The sequence below is a fragment of the Bos grunniens genome, chromosome 3 (genome assembly GCF_055505025.1).
Source record: "Bos grunniens cultivar Pamir isolate PY7600 chromosome 3, Bosgru_T2T1.0, whole genome shotgun sequence".
Taxonomy (NCBI): Eukaryota; Metazoa; Chordata; class Mammalia; order Artiodactyla; family Bovidae; genus Bos; species Bos grunniens.
The window spans coordinates 114667064-114685072 of NC_141167.1; the positions used below are offsets into that span (position 1 = coordinate 114667064).

Here is an 18009-nt window from a genome sequence, read left to right on the forward strand (position 1 = left end):
TTTTTTTTGCCAGCTCTTATGTGAGCTGGTATTTATTGCCCGTTTCACACGGATCAGAAACCTGTGCAGCCTAGTGGCTGAGCCAAGAGTAGGTTGACTCATATCTCTATCTGGAGTTCTTGAACCTGCTGCTGCTCAGGGTTTAGATGGCATCAGGGTGAAAGGCCAGCCTGTTAGGCTTACCTCTCAGCAGCTGGTCCTCATGAGCACCACTTTAGCTTCTCTCTCTTGCTGTCTCCCTACTCCTGATCATTTATCTTTTAAACTGTCCCCTCCTTATGCCTCAGCTTCTCAGGGCACTGTTTGGCAGAGCTGGGAGGACTTGAGACACCTTTTTGAGAGTAGTGAAGCCTTTGAGCTCTAAAGATGAGAAGAGCTATAATGTACAGAAGAGACAGTCCATGGGTGCAGCGTGATGAGAACTATCTTTCCGTGTTTGAGGGGGGAGTAGAGTCTGAATCTGCATGGAGAGCAGTTTTAGCTTGCTGTGGGCAGAACTTTCCAACAGTTAAAGCTATTGTCTGAGATAAGAACTTCGTCAGTGGTGGTGTTTAAGCATAGGCTGGTTAGCAACCTGGCAGGGATTTATAGAAGAGAGAAAATGTCAGGTGTATGTGTGGAGAGGGAGGGCTGTCAGACGATGTGATCTGCGTTTATTGTCCCTTCTGACCTTGAAATTCTACTTCCTTAATGTGATAACACAACTTTTTCATTTTTCCATTTTAATCACAGTCTTTGAATGTTGAGATTTTTAAGTTGGAAAATGTGTAATGTATTGTTTTACCTTTTTTGGGGTGTGTCTTTAAAAATATTTTCCTGTCTGGAAGTTTGTTTGGTACTGTTTGGAGGTCACTTCAGTAAGCCTGATTTACTTGGGTAGTCCCAGAAATGGTGTGGTGTTTGGCTCTGTGCTCTGGAAACTTCAGCATGATATAGAAATAATCTACTTCGTGAGGTGCTGTTCAGTTTTCCTGCACTGGAGAGTAGGAATGTGAAATGGGATTGCTAAACTCTTACAATATGGAAAAAATTCATTTTCTTTGGGGGAGGGAAATGTTTCTTCTGCAACTGAAGCTAAAATCTAGTACAGTTAGAGCTCCTTTTTCCCCAGGGATTGTCTGCTTGGTGAACTCAAACATCTTGATGACAGACAGCAATGCAGAAAGGCAGAGAAGAGAGATGTGAGCAGCCAAGAAGGATGGTGGGTCTCACAGCCTCGTGTTGAAGGAGAGCGCCCAGAATCGAATTTGGCTGCAGCGGTTCTTTGTTTTTACAGCATGCCGAAAGGGGGAGAGTTATGGCATTGTTTTTTAATAACAACTTTAGCGAGATATAATAATTCACCCTAATAAGCCTGTGCAATCCAGTGCTTTTTAGTATATTCACAGTTGTGGAACTGGTATCTAGTTGCAGAATATTTTCATCATCTCCAAGGAAAACCTGTACCATTAGCAGTCATTTCCCCAATCCCTGGCAACCATTAATTCCACTTCCTGTTTCTATGAATTTGCCTATTCTGGACATTCCTAGAAATAGAATCATATATGTAGCCTTTTGTGACTAGCTATTCTTAGTTACCATAATGTTTTCAAGATTCATCTATACCGTAGCATGTATCAATATTTCATTCCTTTTTATTGCCAAAGGGTATTGTGTGGATGTGCCATCTTTTCTATATCCACGCGTCCATTGATGTACATTGGTGTTGCTTCCATTTTTTGGCTTTTATGCGTAAAGTGAAAAAGTGAAAGGGTTAGTCACTCAGTCATGTCCGACTCTTTATGATCCCATGGAGCCCCTGCCAGGCTCCTCTGTCCATGGAGTTCTTCCGGCAAGAATGCTGGAGTGGGTTGCCGTTAATAATGCTGCTACAGACGTCCATGTATAAGTTGTTGCATAGCCGTATGACTTTTTTGCGGAGGGGGGTGGGGATTCTGTATGGAGTGTGGGATCTTCTTTCCTTGACCAGGGATTGAACTCAGGCCCACTGCAGTGGAAGCAGAGAGTCTTAACCATTGAACCACCAAGGAAATACCATAGTCATACCTTCATTTCTCTCGGGTTTAAACTTATCAGTGGAATTGCTGGTTTATATGTTAGCTCTGTTTAACTTTTAGGGGAACTGCCAAACTTTTCCAAAGTGGCGGCATTATTTCCTCCTGCAGTTTCTCCATATCCTTGTCGGCAGTTGTGATTGTCTTTCTTATTTCAGCGGTCCTAGTGAGTATGAAGTATGTCGTTGTGGTTTTGATTTGCATTTCCCTCGTGACTAATGATTGAACATCTTTTCAAGTTCGTATTGGCCATTTTCTTGTCTTCTTTGGAGAAATGTCTATTCACATTCTTGGCCCATTTTTCCTTTGGGTTGTTTGTCTCCTATTGTTCTACGAGTTATTCTGGATTAGTCTCCTTTATCAGGTATGATCTATGAATCTTTTTTTTCCCATTCTGTGAATTATATTTTAATTTTCTTGATGATATGCTTTGAAGCACAAGTAATTTTACTTTTAAATCCAATTTATTTTCTTTCTTTGGTTTGTGTCATATCTAAGAAACTGTTGTCTACTCTAAGGACATGTCCACTCTAAGTATGTCATGAGGACATACTCCTTTAATTTATTCTAAGAGTTTCATAGTTTTAGCTCTTATTTTGAGCTGTATGATAAATTTTGAGTTAATTTTCACATATGATATGTGGTTGTTGTTCATTCGCTAAGTTGTGTCTGACTCTTTGTGACCCCATGAACTGCAGCATGCCAGGCTTCCCTGTCCTTCACTGTCTCCCAGAGTTTGCTCAAGTTCATGTACATTGAGTCAGTGATGCCATCCAACCATCTCATCCTCTGTCTCACCCTTTCTTCCTGCCTTCAGTCTTTCCCAGCATCAGGGTCTTTTCCAAAGAGTCGGCTTTCTGTATCAGGTGGCCAAAGTATTGGAGCTTCAGCTTGAGCATCAACCCTTCCAGTGAATATTCAGGGTTGATTTCCTTTAAGATTGACTGGTTTGATCTCCTTGCTGTCTAAAGGAAACGTGGTAGGAGTCTCATTTCATTCTTTTGCATGTGACTATTTAGTTGTCCCAGCACCATTGTTAGAAAGACCCTTTTCTTCCAGTGAATTATCATGCCACTGCTGTCAAAAATCAGTTGGCTGTAAATGTAAGGGTTTATTTCTGGACTCTCAGTTTTGTTCCATTGATCTGTATGTCCAGCTTTATGCCAGTATCATACAGTTTCTATTACTGTAGTTATGTAGTTGAAATTGAGAAGTCTGAGTCCTACAGCTTTTTCCTTTTTGATTGATTTGGCAAGTCTGGGTCCCTTGTACTTTTGCATAAATTTTAGGATTGACTTGTCAATTTATACAGGAAAGGAAGATGGGATTCTATGATTTTGTGGTACAATAAATGTATATTTGACCCCTGGTTTCTGGCACAGAACTAAAACTCTTAGAATTTCCTGAATAATAGGGGTGAGGGGAGCATCTGTTGTTACTCATATGCAGTCCCTTTCAAACTTACCTGAATTGATGCTAATAAGGTGACTCTTAGTGGGACCCTAATAGCTTTGAGATGGGGGCAGGGTGACAGATGAACCAATCTTATGGTTAGAGGTTTGGGGCTTGCAGCCATCTCCCAACCTCAGGGCAAGGGAGAGGGGCTGGAGATTAAGTCCAACCTCAATGGCCAGTGACTTAATCAACTATGCCTATATAATAGAATGTTCATGAAAACCGTGAACAGTGAGATTTGGGGAACTTCCAGATTGATGTTGGGAGGGTGATGTGCCCGGAGAGGCTTACCAGAGCTTTGCTCCTCTTCCCACATACTTTGGCTTATGCATCTCTTCATCTGGCTGTTCATTTGTATCCTTGATAGTAATTCAGTACTAGTAAGGAAAGTGTTTTCCTGAGTTCTGTTAGCTGTTATCAAACCTGAGAGGGGGGTCATGGGAACCCATAATTTATAGCTGGTTGGCCAGAAATACAGGAGACCCAAGACTCATGATTGGCATCTGAATTGGAAGGGCAGACTTATGGAACTGAGCCTGAAACTGTAGGTTCTGTGCTAATTCTGAATTGTTAGGATCAGAATTGAATTAAATTGTAGGATACCCAGTTGATGTTTGCAGAGAAGTAGAGAATTACTCATAGGAGAAGGCAATGGCACCCCACTCCAGAGAAGGCAATGGTGCCCCACGTCCATGGAAAATCCCATGGACAGAGGAGCCTGGTGGGCTGCAGTCTATGGGGTCGGTAAGGGTCGGACACGACTGAGCGACTTCACGTTCACTTTTCACTTTCATGCATTGGAGAAGGAAATGGCAACCCACTCCAGTGTTCTTGCCTGGAGAATCCCAGGGACAGGGGAGCCTGGTGGGCTGCCATCTATGGGGTTGCACAGAGTCGGACACAACTGAAGCGACTTAGCAGCAGCAGCGGCAGTAAAGAATTACTTGGTGTGAAAAATCGACACATTCGATATCAGAATCACTGATAATAAAAAGTTTCTAGGTTTTAGTAGAAATAGCATTGAATTTGTAGCTCAGTTTGGGTAGTATTGCCTCTTTACAGTATTAAGTCTTTTGAACAATGAACATGGTGAGTCTTTCCATTGATTTATGCTGTTTTGAATTATGATTTATATTTTTTGCTATCTTTATGCTGTCTTTCAGTTATTATTTATAATTTTCAGTGTACATCTTATATAATACTTAATTTTATTCCTACCCATTTTACTTTTTTTGAATATTACAGTATGCTATTGTGAATAGAATTGTTTCCTTCATTTTTAGCTCATTCATTGGTTCTAATAGAGTTTTTTTTGTGTGTGTATTCCTTATTTTCTATATAAAGATCATGTTATCTGTAAATAGATACAGCTTTGCTTCTTTTTTTTTTTTTTTTCAGTCTGGATGCCTTTTATTTCTTTTCTTGCCTAATTACCCTGACTAGGACTTCTAGATCAATGTTGAATAGAAGTCGTGAGAGTGAACGTCTTTGGCTTGGTCATGACCTTAGAGAAAAAATTTTAGTCTTTTACCATTAAGTATGGTGTTGGCCCTGGGTTTTTTGAAGATGTTCCTTATTGGATTGAGGAAGTTCCCTTTCATTGATAGTTCGAGTGTTTTCATCATGAAAGGATATTGGATTTTTGTCAAATGCTTTTTGTCTATTGGGAAGATCATTTGGTCTTTGTCCTTTATTCTATTAATATGGTATATGCATTAATCGATTTTCATGTATTGAACCAACCTTGCATTCTTGGGATAAATTCTTCTTGGTCATATAATCCTTTTTATATGCTGTTGGATTTGTGTTGCTGGTACTTGAGGATTTGGGGACAGTTGTTAAAGGCAGACGCATATATGGCATTTTGTTATCATCCTTGCTGCTAACGGTAGGAAGTGTTAGAAAAATTCTAAAAGTCAGCCTCAAGAACTCAAAAGTCTTAGCAGTAATCTGGAAACGTTTCTCATGGAGTCATTGCTGATATTAGCTTATCTGTTAAGTGATGTTTATAATGGTTATTCTGAATCTTGAAGAAGTATGTTGGATTCTAGCTCAGAGTCTCAATTATTAAGGAAGAGGATAATATATTTTAGGGCCATTTCTAGTCAAGAAAGAGAAAATAGAGAAAAGATTGGTTTTTAAATGGAGGTACAGGCCAGTTATCTGGAAATTTTACTCAGTTGTGGGGCTCTGCTCAGTGATAAATGACCGTTGTACGAGAGATCCTGCATCTCCAACTCCAAGCAGGTTTTTCCTGGTGACAGCCTGTTCATCTAGAGGGAATATGGCCAAGTGTTCACCGCAAACTGAGCCTATCCTGTGAGGCCCTGTGAGTGCTGTCATAGTTAGCTCCTGCCTGCTGGGAGCGGTTGTGGGGAAAGGGGAGTCTGTCTGTGTCTGTGTGACTTGGTCACTGGTGACACTCTCTGCTCATGCTGTTTATCCCGTCCTTTCTCTTTGAGCCTGCTGGGGTTGAATTCTTGATTCCATCCTCCCATTAACTCTGTGGCATTTTGAATCACCTCATTTTGTGCAGAGTCGTTAGTCTTTGAGAATCCAATATGAGATTACAGTAGAGCTACAGGTTCTGCATTTTCAGGGTCTTACACGCCCACAAAACAAGAGCATAATGATGTAAAGAACAGGATCTCTTTATGATTGTATGATTTTTAAAAAACTAACACTTCCACCTGCATTATCTAATTTGGTTCTTATGACAACCTTGACTTCTAGATAGTTCAGATATACTGTATTCTATGCAACAGACAGGTTTGGAGAGTTTAAATACTTAGAATCTCTCAGGAGAGGTACAGAGTGTTGGTGCTGGGAGATCCTCTCTAGCATCATCCTGGGGTCTCCTCATCTCTGTGTTTCTTCCTTTCCCTGCTTCTCTCCAGTGGTGGGATTAGGTTTCTCTCCTTCAGAAACATTTTCATAATGAATATCTTCAGTTCCATAACTTAAGACATTCAATGAGTCAAATGATGATCCATTTGCTTTTTTCTACAAATCTTCCTGCCCTGACATTTGTAATTGGTTTGCTTTTGACGTCATGATCATTTTGGTGTCCATATACAGGCTTACTTGTCCAGCTCAGTTTGAGTTTAATGCAGTGGACTAGGCCTTATTGAACTGTGGTGTTGGAGAAGACTCTTGGGAGCCCCTTGGACTGCAAGGAGATCCAACCAGTCCATTCTGAAGGAGATCAGCCCTGGGTGTTCTTTGGAAGGAATGATGCTAAGCTGAAACTCCAATACTTTGGCCACCTCATGCGAAGAGTTGACTCATTGGAAAAGACCCTGATGCTGGGAGGGATTGGGGGCAGGAGGAGAAGGGGACGACAGAGGATGAGATGGCTGGATGGCATCACCAACTCGATGGACGTGAGTCTGAGTGAACTCCGGGAGTTGGTGATGGACAGGGAGGCCTGGCGTGTTGCGATTCATGGGGTCACAAAGAGTCGGACACAACTGAGCGACTGAACTGAACTGAACTGAGGCCTTATTGAGGTGCTGGCTTGTGTTCATCCTGGTTGCTTCTTTTCTAGTATCAGTGAAGTATCAGTGTTTCAGTGCAAGGTAGGGAGACTCACTTTGCTTCTGGTTCTGCCACTCACAAACTGTATTCTGTTCTCTTTGAACCTCAGTTTTCCCTTCTGTAAAATGAAGGGTTGGATCAAATGACCTGTAAGACCACCTAAGCTCTGCTGTTGGGTCTGACTTCCCTAATGATTTTATCATGTTCTTTGTCTCTCTCTGCCTGGCTTACCTGGTTGTTTTACAGGTGATGATTTCATCATCATATGTTAGTGTTGTCAATGATTCTCAGCCTCTCACTGTGCCTCGGGCTTCCCCCATTTTCTTTTTTTCTGTAGGAGAAATAACCTGCTGGCTGAGTAAGCATCTCAGGTGTAAGGGCTGGAAAATACTCCCTGACCAGGATGTAGGCCAGCCCCTGCCCCACGCCTGCATCTGTGATGCAACCAGAGCTCTTAATTGCAGAGCTGAAGCTTTCCATTCAAGAGCTAATAGTTGAAAGACTAGAACAGGTTTCTGTCTTACTGCTTTCTTCTCTTTGCTGTATCATTCAGAGTCCTCATAATAAAGAAAAATAATTAAACCAACCCATCTAAGCTTGTGCTAATGGAGACTAAAAGAACCCATGGGCACATTGCATGGTTCAGCCTCATCCTCTGTGCCTTTTATAGAGTGGCAAGCCATTAGCATAAAGACAAGTCATCACAATTATTTATTTTGCACCCAGTCCCTTAATGTTGAGGAGCAGGAAGGATTCTGCTGTGATCTCCGGCACATTCATCGGCCCCCGCTGAGCCCCTGATCAATAGTGACACAGTAGCATCAGATGGCCTTCAAATAGTACTTCCTTTTTCAGATGGGCTGAGAGAGAGAGGAAGAAATATAAGTGTTTCATTCCTCTTAGACTACAAATAAATAAAGACGTGGTGTGCAGCTGCGTTTCAAGCATTTTGGAAGCTTTTCTGGTGTGTGGGTGTTGGGGGGTAGGGAAAGGGGGGAGAGGAGAACCTCCACTGAGGCTTCTGTCTTGTTGCAGGGGGCGGTGAGAACACTGGCAAATGTCCGTTTGGGCACTTCTCAGTCCCCACTGCCCCTCCTGCGCACGGAACCACCTGGAGAATGGAGCAGACTACACAAGTGGGGAGTGGGACACCCCGAGGCCACTTTGCTTTTTCGTCCCGTTCCCCAGAGCGCTTATTAGAAGGTCATCGGCTGAGTGTGTGCCCTGGAATCTGGGCCCGCTGCTGCCGCTGCAGTTAATGCTGCTTTGTTCAGTGCTAAATGAGGCGAGAACTTTCACCCAGGTCACATTCATAATCCTGCTCAGCAGGACGCTCAGCTGCGCACGGAGAGCGGTTTCTGCAGGCAAGGAGGAACTTTCCCATTGGAGTTCTTGCGCTGACCCGGGGTGGGTGCGTGTGTGCCAACTTGCTTTAGTTGTGTCGGCCTTTGGACTGTAGCCCTCCAGGCTTCTCTGTCCTTGAGGTTTTCCAGGTGAGAATACTGGAATGGGTTGCCATGCTCTCCTCCAGGGCGTCTTTCTGACCCAGGGATCGAACCCCCGTCTCTTATGTCTCCTGCAATGGCAAGCGGGTTCTTTACCACTAGTGCCACCTGGGAGAACAGGCTTTTCATGCCACTTCTGCCATGAGCTGCATCCTTGGGCAGGTCACCTAACCTCTGTGGGCTGCAGTTGCCCCCACTCATTCAGCAGATACTTGAGTCTTACTCTGCCAGGCTCAAAGGGCTGGGAATGCAGAAATATGAGGGCGGGTCGCAACTGTCAAGGAGCTTCCATTCTAGTGGGCATGGCAGATGGTGACCATGTAAATGAGGCAGAAGCCTAAGTGCAAATCATGTTAACTGCTGGGAAAGATATAGAGTGATGTGAAAAAAATGTAACTTTAGATGAAGTCATAATGGTGAATATTTACTAAGCATTGGCAGGATACCCAGCTGTGCTAAATGCTTTTCATATGTTCTTTCTTAATCTTCCTTTTGTGACATAACCTTGGACATGGTTCCTAAGGTTTCTTTGGATTTGGAATGGTCTGCTCCTATGATTCCAAGGTTTTAGCAACTGATAGAGGGTTGGTTAAGGGACTAACTCAGAAGGGCCATCACAGCTGCTGATTTCTAGATGCAAGCAGAATACCGGATTTCCCATGTGGCAATAGTGGTAAAGAACTAGCCAGTGCAGGAGACATAGGAGATGCGGGTTCAATCCCTGGGTCAGGATGATCCCCTGGAGGAGGCCATGACAACCCTCTCCAGTATTCTTGCCTGGAGAACCCCTGTGGACAGAGGAGCCTGGAGGGCTACAGTCCATGGGGTCACACAGAGTCAGGCATGGCTGAAGCCACTTAGCATGCACCAGATTCCTACTGCTTGTGTGTATCTTCAGAGAGAGGACACAGTGCGGCCAGCAGACTTGAAGGGTATAAGAAGGTAGGCACGGTGTTGGAATTCAAACCTGGCCAGGTTTGGGACCTGAAGGAAGAGAGTTAATAAGAATGCCGACAGCGGAGAGAGTCCTGGACTGGGGGCCAGGAGCTGGGGGTGGGGGCTGGCGGCTTGTCTGCCATCTGCCAACTGCTTTAGGCCTCATTGTCAACCTCTGTTATAGGAGGTGCCTCCTCCTGAACCTCACACGGTTGTGCTGGGAGCTGAGGCTGTAGCACTGAGTGGTTTTCAGAGAGAAGATGTGAGTTGGGAATGCGGAGATCCAGGGACCATTACATTGTGCCCATTTGGGGGGGCCTTGTCCTTTTACCTAGGAGAATGTGGCACTGTGGTCTTTCCCTGTGGTCTTGCCTTCACTGACGAAAGATTCTTCTGTCTTTTTCTGAACAGTGTAGATTTTTGTTCTTAAGGACAGTTAACGCAACAGGTCTTAAATCCTAAATTCGCCTCTGCTGACGTGAGCAGTACAAGCAGATCGGTGGCTCAGATGGTAAAGGATCTGCCTGCAATGCAGGAGACCTGGGTTCAATCCCTGGGTGGGGAAGATCCCCTGGAGAAGAGAATGGCAACTCACTCCTTTATTCTTCCATTCTGGAATGGAGAATTCCATGGACAGAGGAGCCTGGGGGGCTACAGTCCATGGGGTCACAGAGTCGGACATGACTGAGTGACTTACACGATTACATGAGGTGAGCAACTGCCACCTTCTGCCAGGCTCCTTGGAGCCTGCTTTACACATGGGCAGCTGGGGGGTCATCCGAGATCTGAGTAGCATTTATACGTGATTGGGGCTCCTTTTCTGTCAGCAATTTCTGCTCTCTTTCAGGCTCTCTGGTTGTTCACATCTTTGGTGACCAACTTCCCAGGCCCTCTGAGTGAGCATTTTAGCCTAAGCTCCAGGCAGTTTGTGGTGCACTTGTGGGATTGTGCTGTTGGGCAAAACTGCACCAACCAGGTTTTATCTCGTGTGGTTCCCTACTTTCAAGGGTTGATTCCCCACCAATCTCTGCCTGCTTTTGGTCTCTCTCCAGTGCCTTCAAAGTTATTTTTATTATTTCAAGTAATAGACTTAATGTTTTAGAGTGGTTTTAAGATTACAGAAAAATTGGGTAGCAAGGAGGGTTCCCACATACCCCTTCAACCCCCCTGCTCAGTCTCCTGTTATTAATATCTTGCATTAGCGTGTACATTTGGTACAATTAATAAGCCAGTATTGATATTTATTATTAACTAATATATATAGTTTATATATATCCATAGTTCCCTCTTTGTACATTTTATGCAGTTATTTCTTTGTATCTTGTCCAGAGGCCAAGTCTGAGGATACCAGTTGAGAATATCAGCATCATCACAAGCCGATCATTTGATGTGTTTATTTTTGATTCATACGTAAGGTTTTTCCTGATCTCTGAAAACACTTGACAGAAACCTTTTAAATAAAGGGCTGTTCCTTGAGGAGGGTAAGGGCAGAAAGTCTCACAAGTCAATGGGTGGTGATAATATTCGTGACTGTGTTAAGCTGTTATGTCTTGCTGCTTTTAGTGTGATTCACCAGGAAACACTACAGTTCAGTTTATCACAGTCTTCAGAAATTAATCTCTAGAAAATAGGGTGGAAGCAAGTAAATGAAGAAAAAGCACCCCCCACCCCCCAAAAAAAACTTCCTGAGGTATTAACCTAGCACCAAGGCTGAGGTTTCTCTGGAAACTTACAAAGAATATTTGAAGTCCTTTGGTTAACCTTATTTGCACTTAACTCCTCCTTATCTGGAAGATGAAGCCACAGATAAAACTGACTCATAAATCTTGTATGTTGATTACTTAGTACAATTTGCATCTTCCTTCTATTTTTTTTTCTTTTCTAGATGGTAGTACTCTTGCCTGGAAAATCCCATGGATGGAGGAGCCTGGTAGGCTGCAGTCCATGGGGTTGCTACAAGTCGGACACGACTGAGCGACTTCACTTTCACTTTGCACTTTCATGCATTGGAGAAGGAAATGGCAACCCACTCCAGTGTTCTTGCTTGGAGAATCCCAGGGACGGGGGAGCCTGGTGGGCTGCCGTCTATGGGGTCGCACAGAGTCGGACACGACTGAAGCGACTTAGCAGCAGCAGCAGCAGTGAAAAGGAAGCAAGCCCTGATATTTTAAACTTAAGTGGTTGTGTGAGCTTCCTTATCTGTCTGGTCTAAGACTGTCTTGTATTTTGCCCAAAATGGAGCCTCAGGGTGGACTGAGATTAGCTGTGGTGTTGGTAATGGTTAGGTATGGAGGTACTTTTTTGTTATGGAGTTATACACATACATAATGGCAGTAATCACTTATCGTAGCCTCTGATTTCTGACCCCGCCTCTGCTTCCCTGAAATTGTTGCTCTGCTTTTTGGTTCGTCATTCGTGTGGATGTTTAGTTTTTGATCCCTGCTTCATGTCTTCTTTTAATCTCCTCGAATAACCATAAGGCCTAGCTCTGGTAGAGATGGGTGTCTGCTCCATACTCTCTCTCAGAAAGGCAGATTTGTGATTTTCTTCAGATGGCTGAGAAGGAAGATGAGCGTGTGGTGTGACTGCAAGTGGGATGTGTTAGTGAGCGTGGGATGACCGCGTGCATGCTTCATGTGGGCTGTGTGAGATGAGTGTGTGGTGAGTCATGTGTATGCACGTGCCACATGTGTGAGCATGTGTGCACTGATGTGTGTGAAGGTGTGTGGTGAGTACACACACACGTGCTGGCTGGCTAATGGCGTGAAGGAGGCACTGATAGCGTGACGATGTTGGGTGTCCTCATGTGAGTGCCTTCACGTGCAGAATGCTGTTCCCTGGTTAGGAAACCTCGTCCAGAGCTAGAAAGCCACTTCTCCTCTCTCCTTCCCCCCGGCTCGTTTGGGGTTCTCAGCACCGCCCCTTTCTGAGAAAGGAGAGGGCAGGGATCCGTTTCGGCATCTGTGTTCAGACTGATTGCCAGGTCAGTCTTGACTGTTCAGGGTTCAGGGCAGGAGCCGCCAGGCATGCAGCGCTCGGGAGGGGGGTGTGGAGACTGCCCCCAGCTGCGGGAAGGGGGGTTGCTTTGAACTTGGGCCGTCACAAACCTGGCGTCATGTCATTCCTGGCTGTGTGGGTCACTGACATGCTGGCAAACCATGGGGTCCCGCAGAGCTCAGAGGGGAGCTCTGCCAGCCATGGTTGAAGCTGACAGTGTGTTTAGATCCTCAGGGTGAGGGGGCTTGTTTACCTGCAATGGTGAGGCCGTCCATGTGGGGCCCAGACTTCCTACAGGGGGCGGGGAATCACTGTCTCCAGTGTATTACCACATATTGTGGATCAATACGAGGGGACATCCTTTCCCAGTATTTAGTTTTCAAAACCCTTTTCACTGGGGCCAGCCTCGCTCCAAATTTTAGGAAGTACCTTCTGTTCTCGTAACCACAGGAAGTACGTTTCCTGCAGATGACTGTCCTGCACTTCTGTTAATGTGGTCCTGGGTTGCGTAGACTTAAATTATCCTGGGGCTATTAATTTCTGGGATATCCTCTGGGCTGTTTTATAGGTGCTTTTAAAAAGGAAAAGGCAAATTCAGTGGGTCAGTGTGGAATAGGGTGGGGCTGTCCTCTTGTTTCATCCTAAGTAATGATATCTAGAAATTATCTATAATTTTGATCCAGTAGTCCCACTTGTAGGAATCTAGCCTGAAGGGCTACCTGGATGAGCTCAGCTGTGTGCAGATAAGGAGGTTTGTGGAAGCAATTTTGTAAGAGTGCCCTGGGGAGATGTCCACCATCGTAAGTAATGTGATAGACTTGTATCCATTCGTGGAGAAAGATATCCAAGTAATCTTTAAAGTTAAAAAATCAAGTTGCAGAACAATGTGAGTAGTATTAACCTTTTCACATAAAAGAAATTCCTCTGCGTGTCTATGAATCTGTATGTCCATTAATATACAAAAGAGAGATGTGCTTGAGACCATTGACAGTGCTCTGCATATATCTGCATTATTTGAGTCATGTGTAGCAAAAAATTATATACGATATTAAACAACCTGTATGTCATTTGGTTTAATCAGGTTAAATTTTTAAATGCATAACTAGTCCATTCCTTTTCTCTATTCAGGAAATTGCTCAAACGTCTGAGGTCTCTGTAACATCCAGGGCAAACTCAGTGAAGTTTCATTAATTAAAAAAGAAGTAGATATTATTCTTTTTTATTCTTTTAGATTGCTTTAATGCATGAAGACCGGATTTCTGTAAGAGGTTTATACCTTATCCCACTTTATCTTTACTGAAATCCCATTTTACAGATGATGAAACTGAGACAAAGGCAAGCTAGCTTGCCACGAAGATGGTGGGAGAATCTTCATACCCAACCCTTTCTGTTTCAGAAGCCTACTTGTTTAACACAGTCCTTGCCTGCCTCTCTGATTAAAAACAATGAGAAAAGGAAGCAGTCTCTCATGTTGCTTTTTATAAAGTTAGAAGTAGTCAGGAAACATCCTTTTGGCTCTTAATTTCCTTATCTGTAGAATGGGAAGATGAACTTGATGACCTGTGGAGATCCTTCCAGCCCTAACTTTCTGTGATTAGGGACTCTTGCATCCCTCTTCTCAGCGAGTGTTTGCTTCTCTCCCCACAGTACGTTGGAAGTCTGGACGTACCGAGGCCCAACAGCAGAGTGGAGATTGTGGCTGCCATGCGCCGGATCCGGGTGAGTGGCTGGAGATGGGGCTGTGTGGGCCTGGAACCCAGGCATCCTACCTGCTTGCCCTTTTAGAAAGTGCTCAGGGTGCCAGAATGGATGGCTGCACTCTGTGTAAGACACCTATACTGTCCAGGGGAGCTATTCTGAGCTAGGTGGTTGATGTTGCTTAAAGGTCAAGGTTAAAATGGACATATCGATGGCTGGAGGGCTACCGCCCTCTCTGTCTTGTAAACTACCGCTTCTCAAACTGAGAAGCATGCTACCCCTGAGGATGTGGGGTCTGCCAGGGAGTGAGAGGGAGACTGGTGAAGTCATTCAGCTTTTAGTGAAAAGGTTTAGTAATTAGCTGATACTTGGCTCAAAGCACTTTTTAAAAAGTAAAGCATTTTTGTGGTGCATAAAGAAAATTTACGTAAATTTTTAACAACAAATGTGGGATTTCAACAGAATTTCCTTGGTCAGTTGCTTTAGGCTCTGGACATGTGTGTGCATTCTCTTCTGCTATTTTGGATATTCTAAAAGAGTTTGGTCAACTTTCCAACCTATTGTTTTAGGACCAGAGTCTGTGGTACATGGATCAGAGATGGAATAAAAATTAATTTTGTCTTCTGACCACTGTGAAGGAATTTCCCCATGTACTCTGTTGTGAAACAGAAGAGATCAGATTTATGCAGTTTGAGGGTGGATCTGGCATTGGGCAAATGAATTGGATTGATTTTTTGGAGAGAATTGGTATTGGAGGTGGCTAGATTGGTCACTGAATGCAGCCTGGTTTGAGCTCTTTGTCTTCTAGAAGAATCTGCTCACTTCAGTGGAAAACATATAGATGTTGGGAGCCTCATTTTGCTTTTTGTCAGTTTTTTTTTTTAGTTAGTTCATCTGAACAACAGAAACCTCAATTCATTGTGTTTTCTCTAAGCAGTTCATCAGCCTGCTTATTTTAGGCTGTTCACTGCTTTGACCCTCCCAGTTCTTCAGCATTTTTTATTGTTAAGTTGAATTTGTTGAAAGTATTTTTAAATACATCAATACTGTTTTTCTTGGATGCAGGAATGAGTCACTTTCACATGAGTTCATTTAATGTTCACAACAAACTGTGAAATGGGATCATGTTACCTTCATTATCTGGATTAAACTGAGGCTCAGCGAGTCACAGAGGTCTTGAATGGTGGGCATGCAGCCTGCATGCAGCCCTCCACTTGGTTTCATGAGAACATGCCTTTGACTTCAGGCCTGGCACTCAGTATTCCCAGACCTCTTCTCTTCCTTCACCTTCCCACTCAGGTAGAGACTGCTGAGGCCTGGCTGGGTGTATCTGGGGTGTTACCCTTGTGAGGATGGGTTATCGCTCTCACCACAGATGTGACCTTGGGGTTTCAACCAAAAGAGTCCCTCTTTTCTTCATACTCGACTAGGACACAGTGACTATGTTGTTTCTACTATTACTATCATTATTAGAGTAATTAATAGTAGCTATCAGAATAATAGCTACTATTCAGCACTTACTGTATGACAGGTGCTTTACTAGGCCTTTTAATATGGAAATGTTATTTATTATTTGTAGCTACTCTAGATGAAGTGAGAGTATTGTTTTTATATTTTGTAGATGAGGACATGGAAGCCTGGGGTAATTAATTCTAGATCAAGTTGGTGTCAGTAGTTTGAGCTGGCATCCACACCCAGAACTGTGCTGCTCCCTGCTTTGGGTGATGACTCCCGCTGGAGAACTGAAAGGTCGGGACTTGGAACATCCCCATTGAGGGAGTCAGTGGCAGAAATCCAACTTTGTAGAAGGAATGAAGGTACCGGCAAACAGCATCTTGAAACAGAGGTGGGCCGTGGTGTCTGGTGGCGCTGGCCATACACGGGATCTGGAGCCCTTGGGGCTGGAGTGTGGCCCCGTCTCCTCTCCCTCAGCACCTGTCAGCCCAGCGGGCCATGTGCCAGCAGCTCTGTTCCTTATGACCTGCTTCCAGTACTTAATGAGCAGCTCATTAAATTAGAGGGAGGAATTAATTGGCCAGAAAGCTGTTTGGTCTGGCTGTCCGGTCACTTGTTTAGTCTGGCCACCAATGAGAACTCTGGGTGTGTGTTTTACCCTGAACCCCCCAATTCACCGCTAGGTCCGGGGTGCTATTTTCTTTTCTTCCCTCCCTTTTAGAAGCTGTTTTGGCTGTAATTACAGTTGTCAAGAACCAGAGCATGTGATTTCCGTGCAAAGGACTGTTCCTGACTTGGTCCTTTTCTGTTGAATGGTGCCAGGCTAACGTTGGGCAGGACACTGCGGAGTTTGGTTCCTGGGTGCTCTTGTGGACTCTCAAGATGCAGGCCTCCAGCTTGGTCCCAAGCAGCGGCCCATCCTCAGAGGAAAGCAGTTACTCTAAGGACCTTGGTGCCTTACGTCTGTGAAATGAGTTGTGCCATGCCAGGCCCTTTAGACGGAGAAGGCAATGGCACCCCACTCCAGCACTCTTGCCTGGAAAATCCCATGGATGGAGGAGCCTGGTGGGCCTCAGTCCATGGGGTTGCTAAGAGTCAGACACGACTGAGCGACTTCACTTTCACTTTTCATTTTCATGCGTTGGAGAAGGAAATGGCAACCCACTCCAGTGTTCTTGCCTGGAGAATCCCAGGGACGGGGCAGCCTCATGGGCTGCCATCTATGGGGTCACACAGAGTCGGACATGACTGAAGCAACTTAGCAGCTCCTTTAGATGCCAGTCTTCCTGGACAGGACAGTGGATGAAGCAGTGCAGATTGTCTGCATTTCCCAGAGAGGGAAGCACTCAGTGGAGGGCTTGTCCTGGGGTGACCAGACTCACCTTCCGAGCTGGGGCTTCAGCGGCCATTTGGAGTCCTGTTCCTGCCCCCGTGTCACACCTGCAGTGCCAACTCCAAGCTGACTAGGTGGACTGTTGATTTGACTGATGCTTTTCCTTTTTCCCCATTTCTCAAGGTACTCTCACCATATAGATTTTCTTTTAAAATTTATGTTATCTGTCTTCGGCATCTTTTTATTTTTCATGTGCTTGTGAAGATTTTTTTTTTTTTGTGGAGATTAAAAACACATGACATTCTGACCATTTAAAAGTGTATAATTCAATAGTGTTAAGTATATTTACACTGTGTAACAGGTCACTCTGAAATTTTTGCGAAACAGACTGTACCCATTAAACACTAATTCTCCCTTCCTCTTCCCACAGCCCTTGGCCACCACCTTTATATTTTCTGTGTGTACAATTTGACTGTTCAGATACCTCATATATATGGAATCATACTGTATTTACCATTCTGGCCTGGCTTATTTTACCTGGCACAATGTTCATAATGTCCATCCATGTTGTAGCACCTGACATTTCCTACCTTTTTTGGCTGCTTAGTATTCAGTTGTGCCCAACTCTTTGCGACCCCATGAACTGCAACCTGCCAGACTCCTCTGCCCATGGGATATTCCAGGCAAGGATGCTGGAGTGGGTTGCCATTTCCTTGTCCAGGGGATCTTCCGAACCCAGGGATTGAACTCAGGTCTCCTGCACTACAGGCCGATTCTTTTCTGACTGAGCTACCAGGGGTGTATACAGTTGAATGTGTATAGCACATTTTCTTTATCTGTTTATCCATTGTACGCTTGGGCTTCTTCTAACTTTTGGCTATTGTGGCTAGTGTGAATAATGCTTCAGTGAACTTGAATACGCAAATTTTTCTTTGAGATCCTGTTTTGAATTCCTCTGATGTATATTCAGAAGTGGGATTACTGGGTTATATGGTAATTCTTTTTTAAAACTTTCTGAGGCCTCTCTGTACTGTGTTCT

At 44.2% G+C, this 18009-nt stretch overlaps 1 protein-coding gene across 14 annotated transcripts in view; it reads left to right on the plus strand.

Annotated features, from left to right (window-relative positions):
- Positions 1 to 18009, plus strand: part of LOC147377050 (uncharacterized protein C1orf226 homolog) — a 361444-nt gene that overhangs the window by 75647 nt on the left and 267788 nt on the right. For 13 of the 14 annotated variants that reach the window (XM_086393791.1, XM_086393793.1, XM_086393800.1 and 10 more), the window contains one exon: positions 14132 to 14203. In XM_086393791.1, the coding sequence (XP_086249917.1) occupies positions 14132 to 14203 (72 nt within the window). Of the gene's footprint in view, positions 1 to 14131; positions 14204 to 18009 lie in introns of those variants that run through there. The other variant, XM_086393801.1, reaches the window with a different exon arrangement.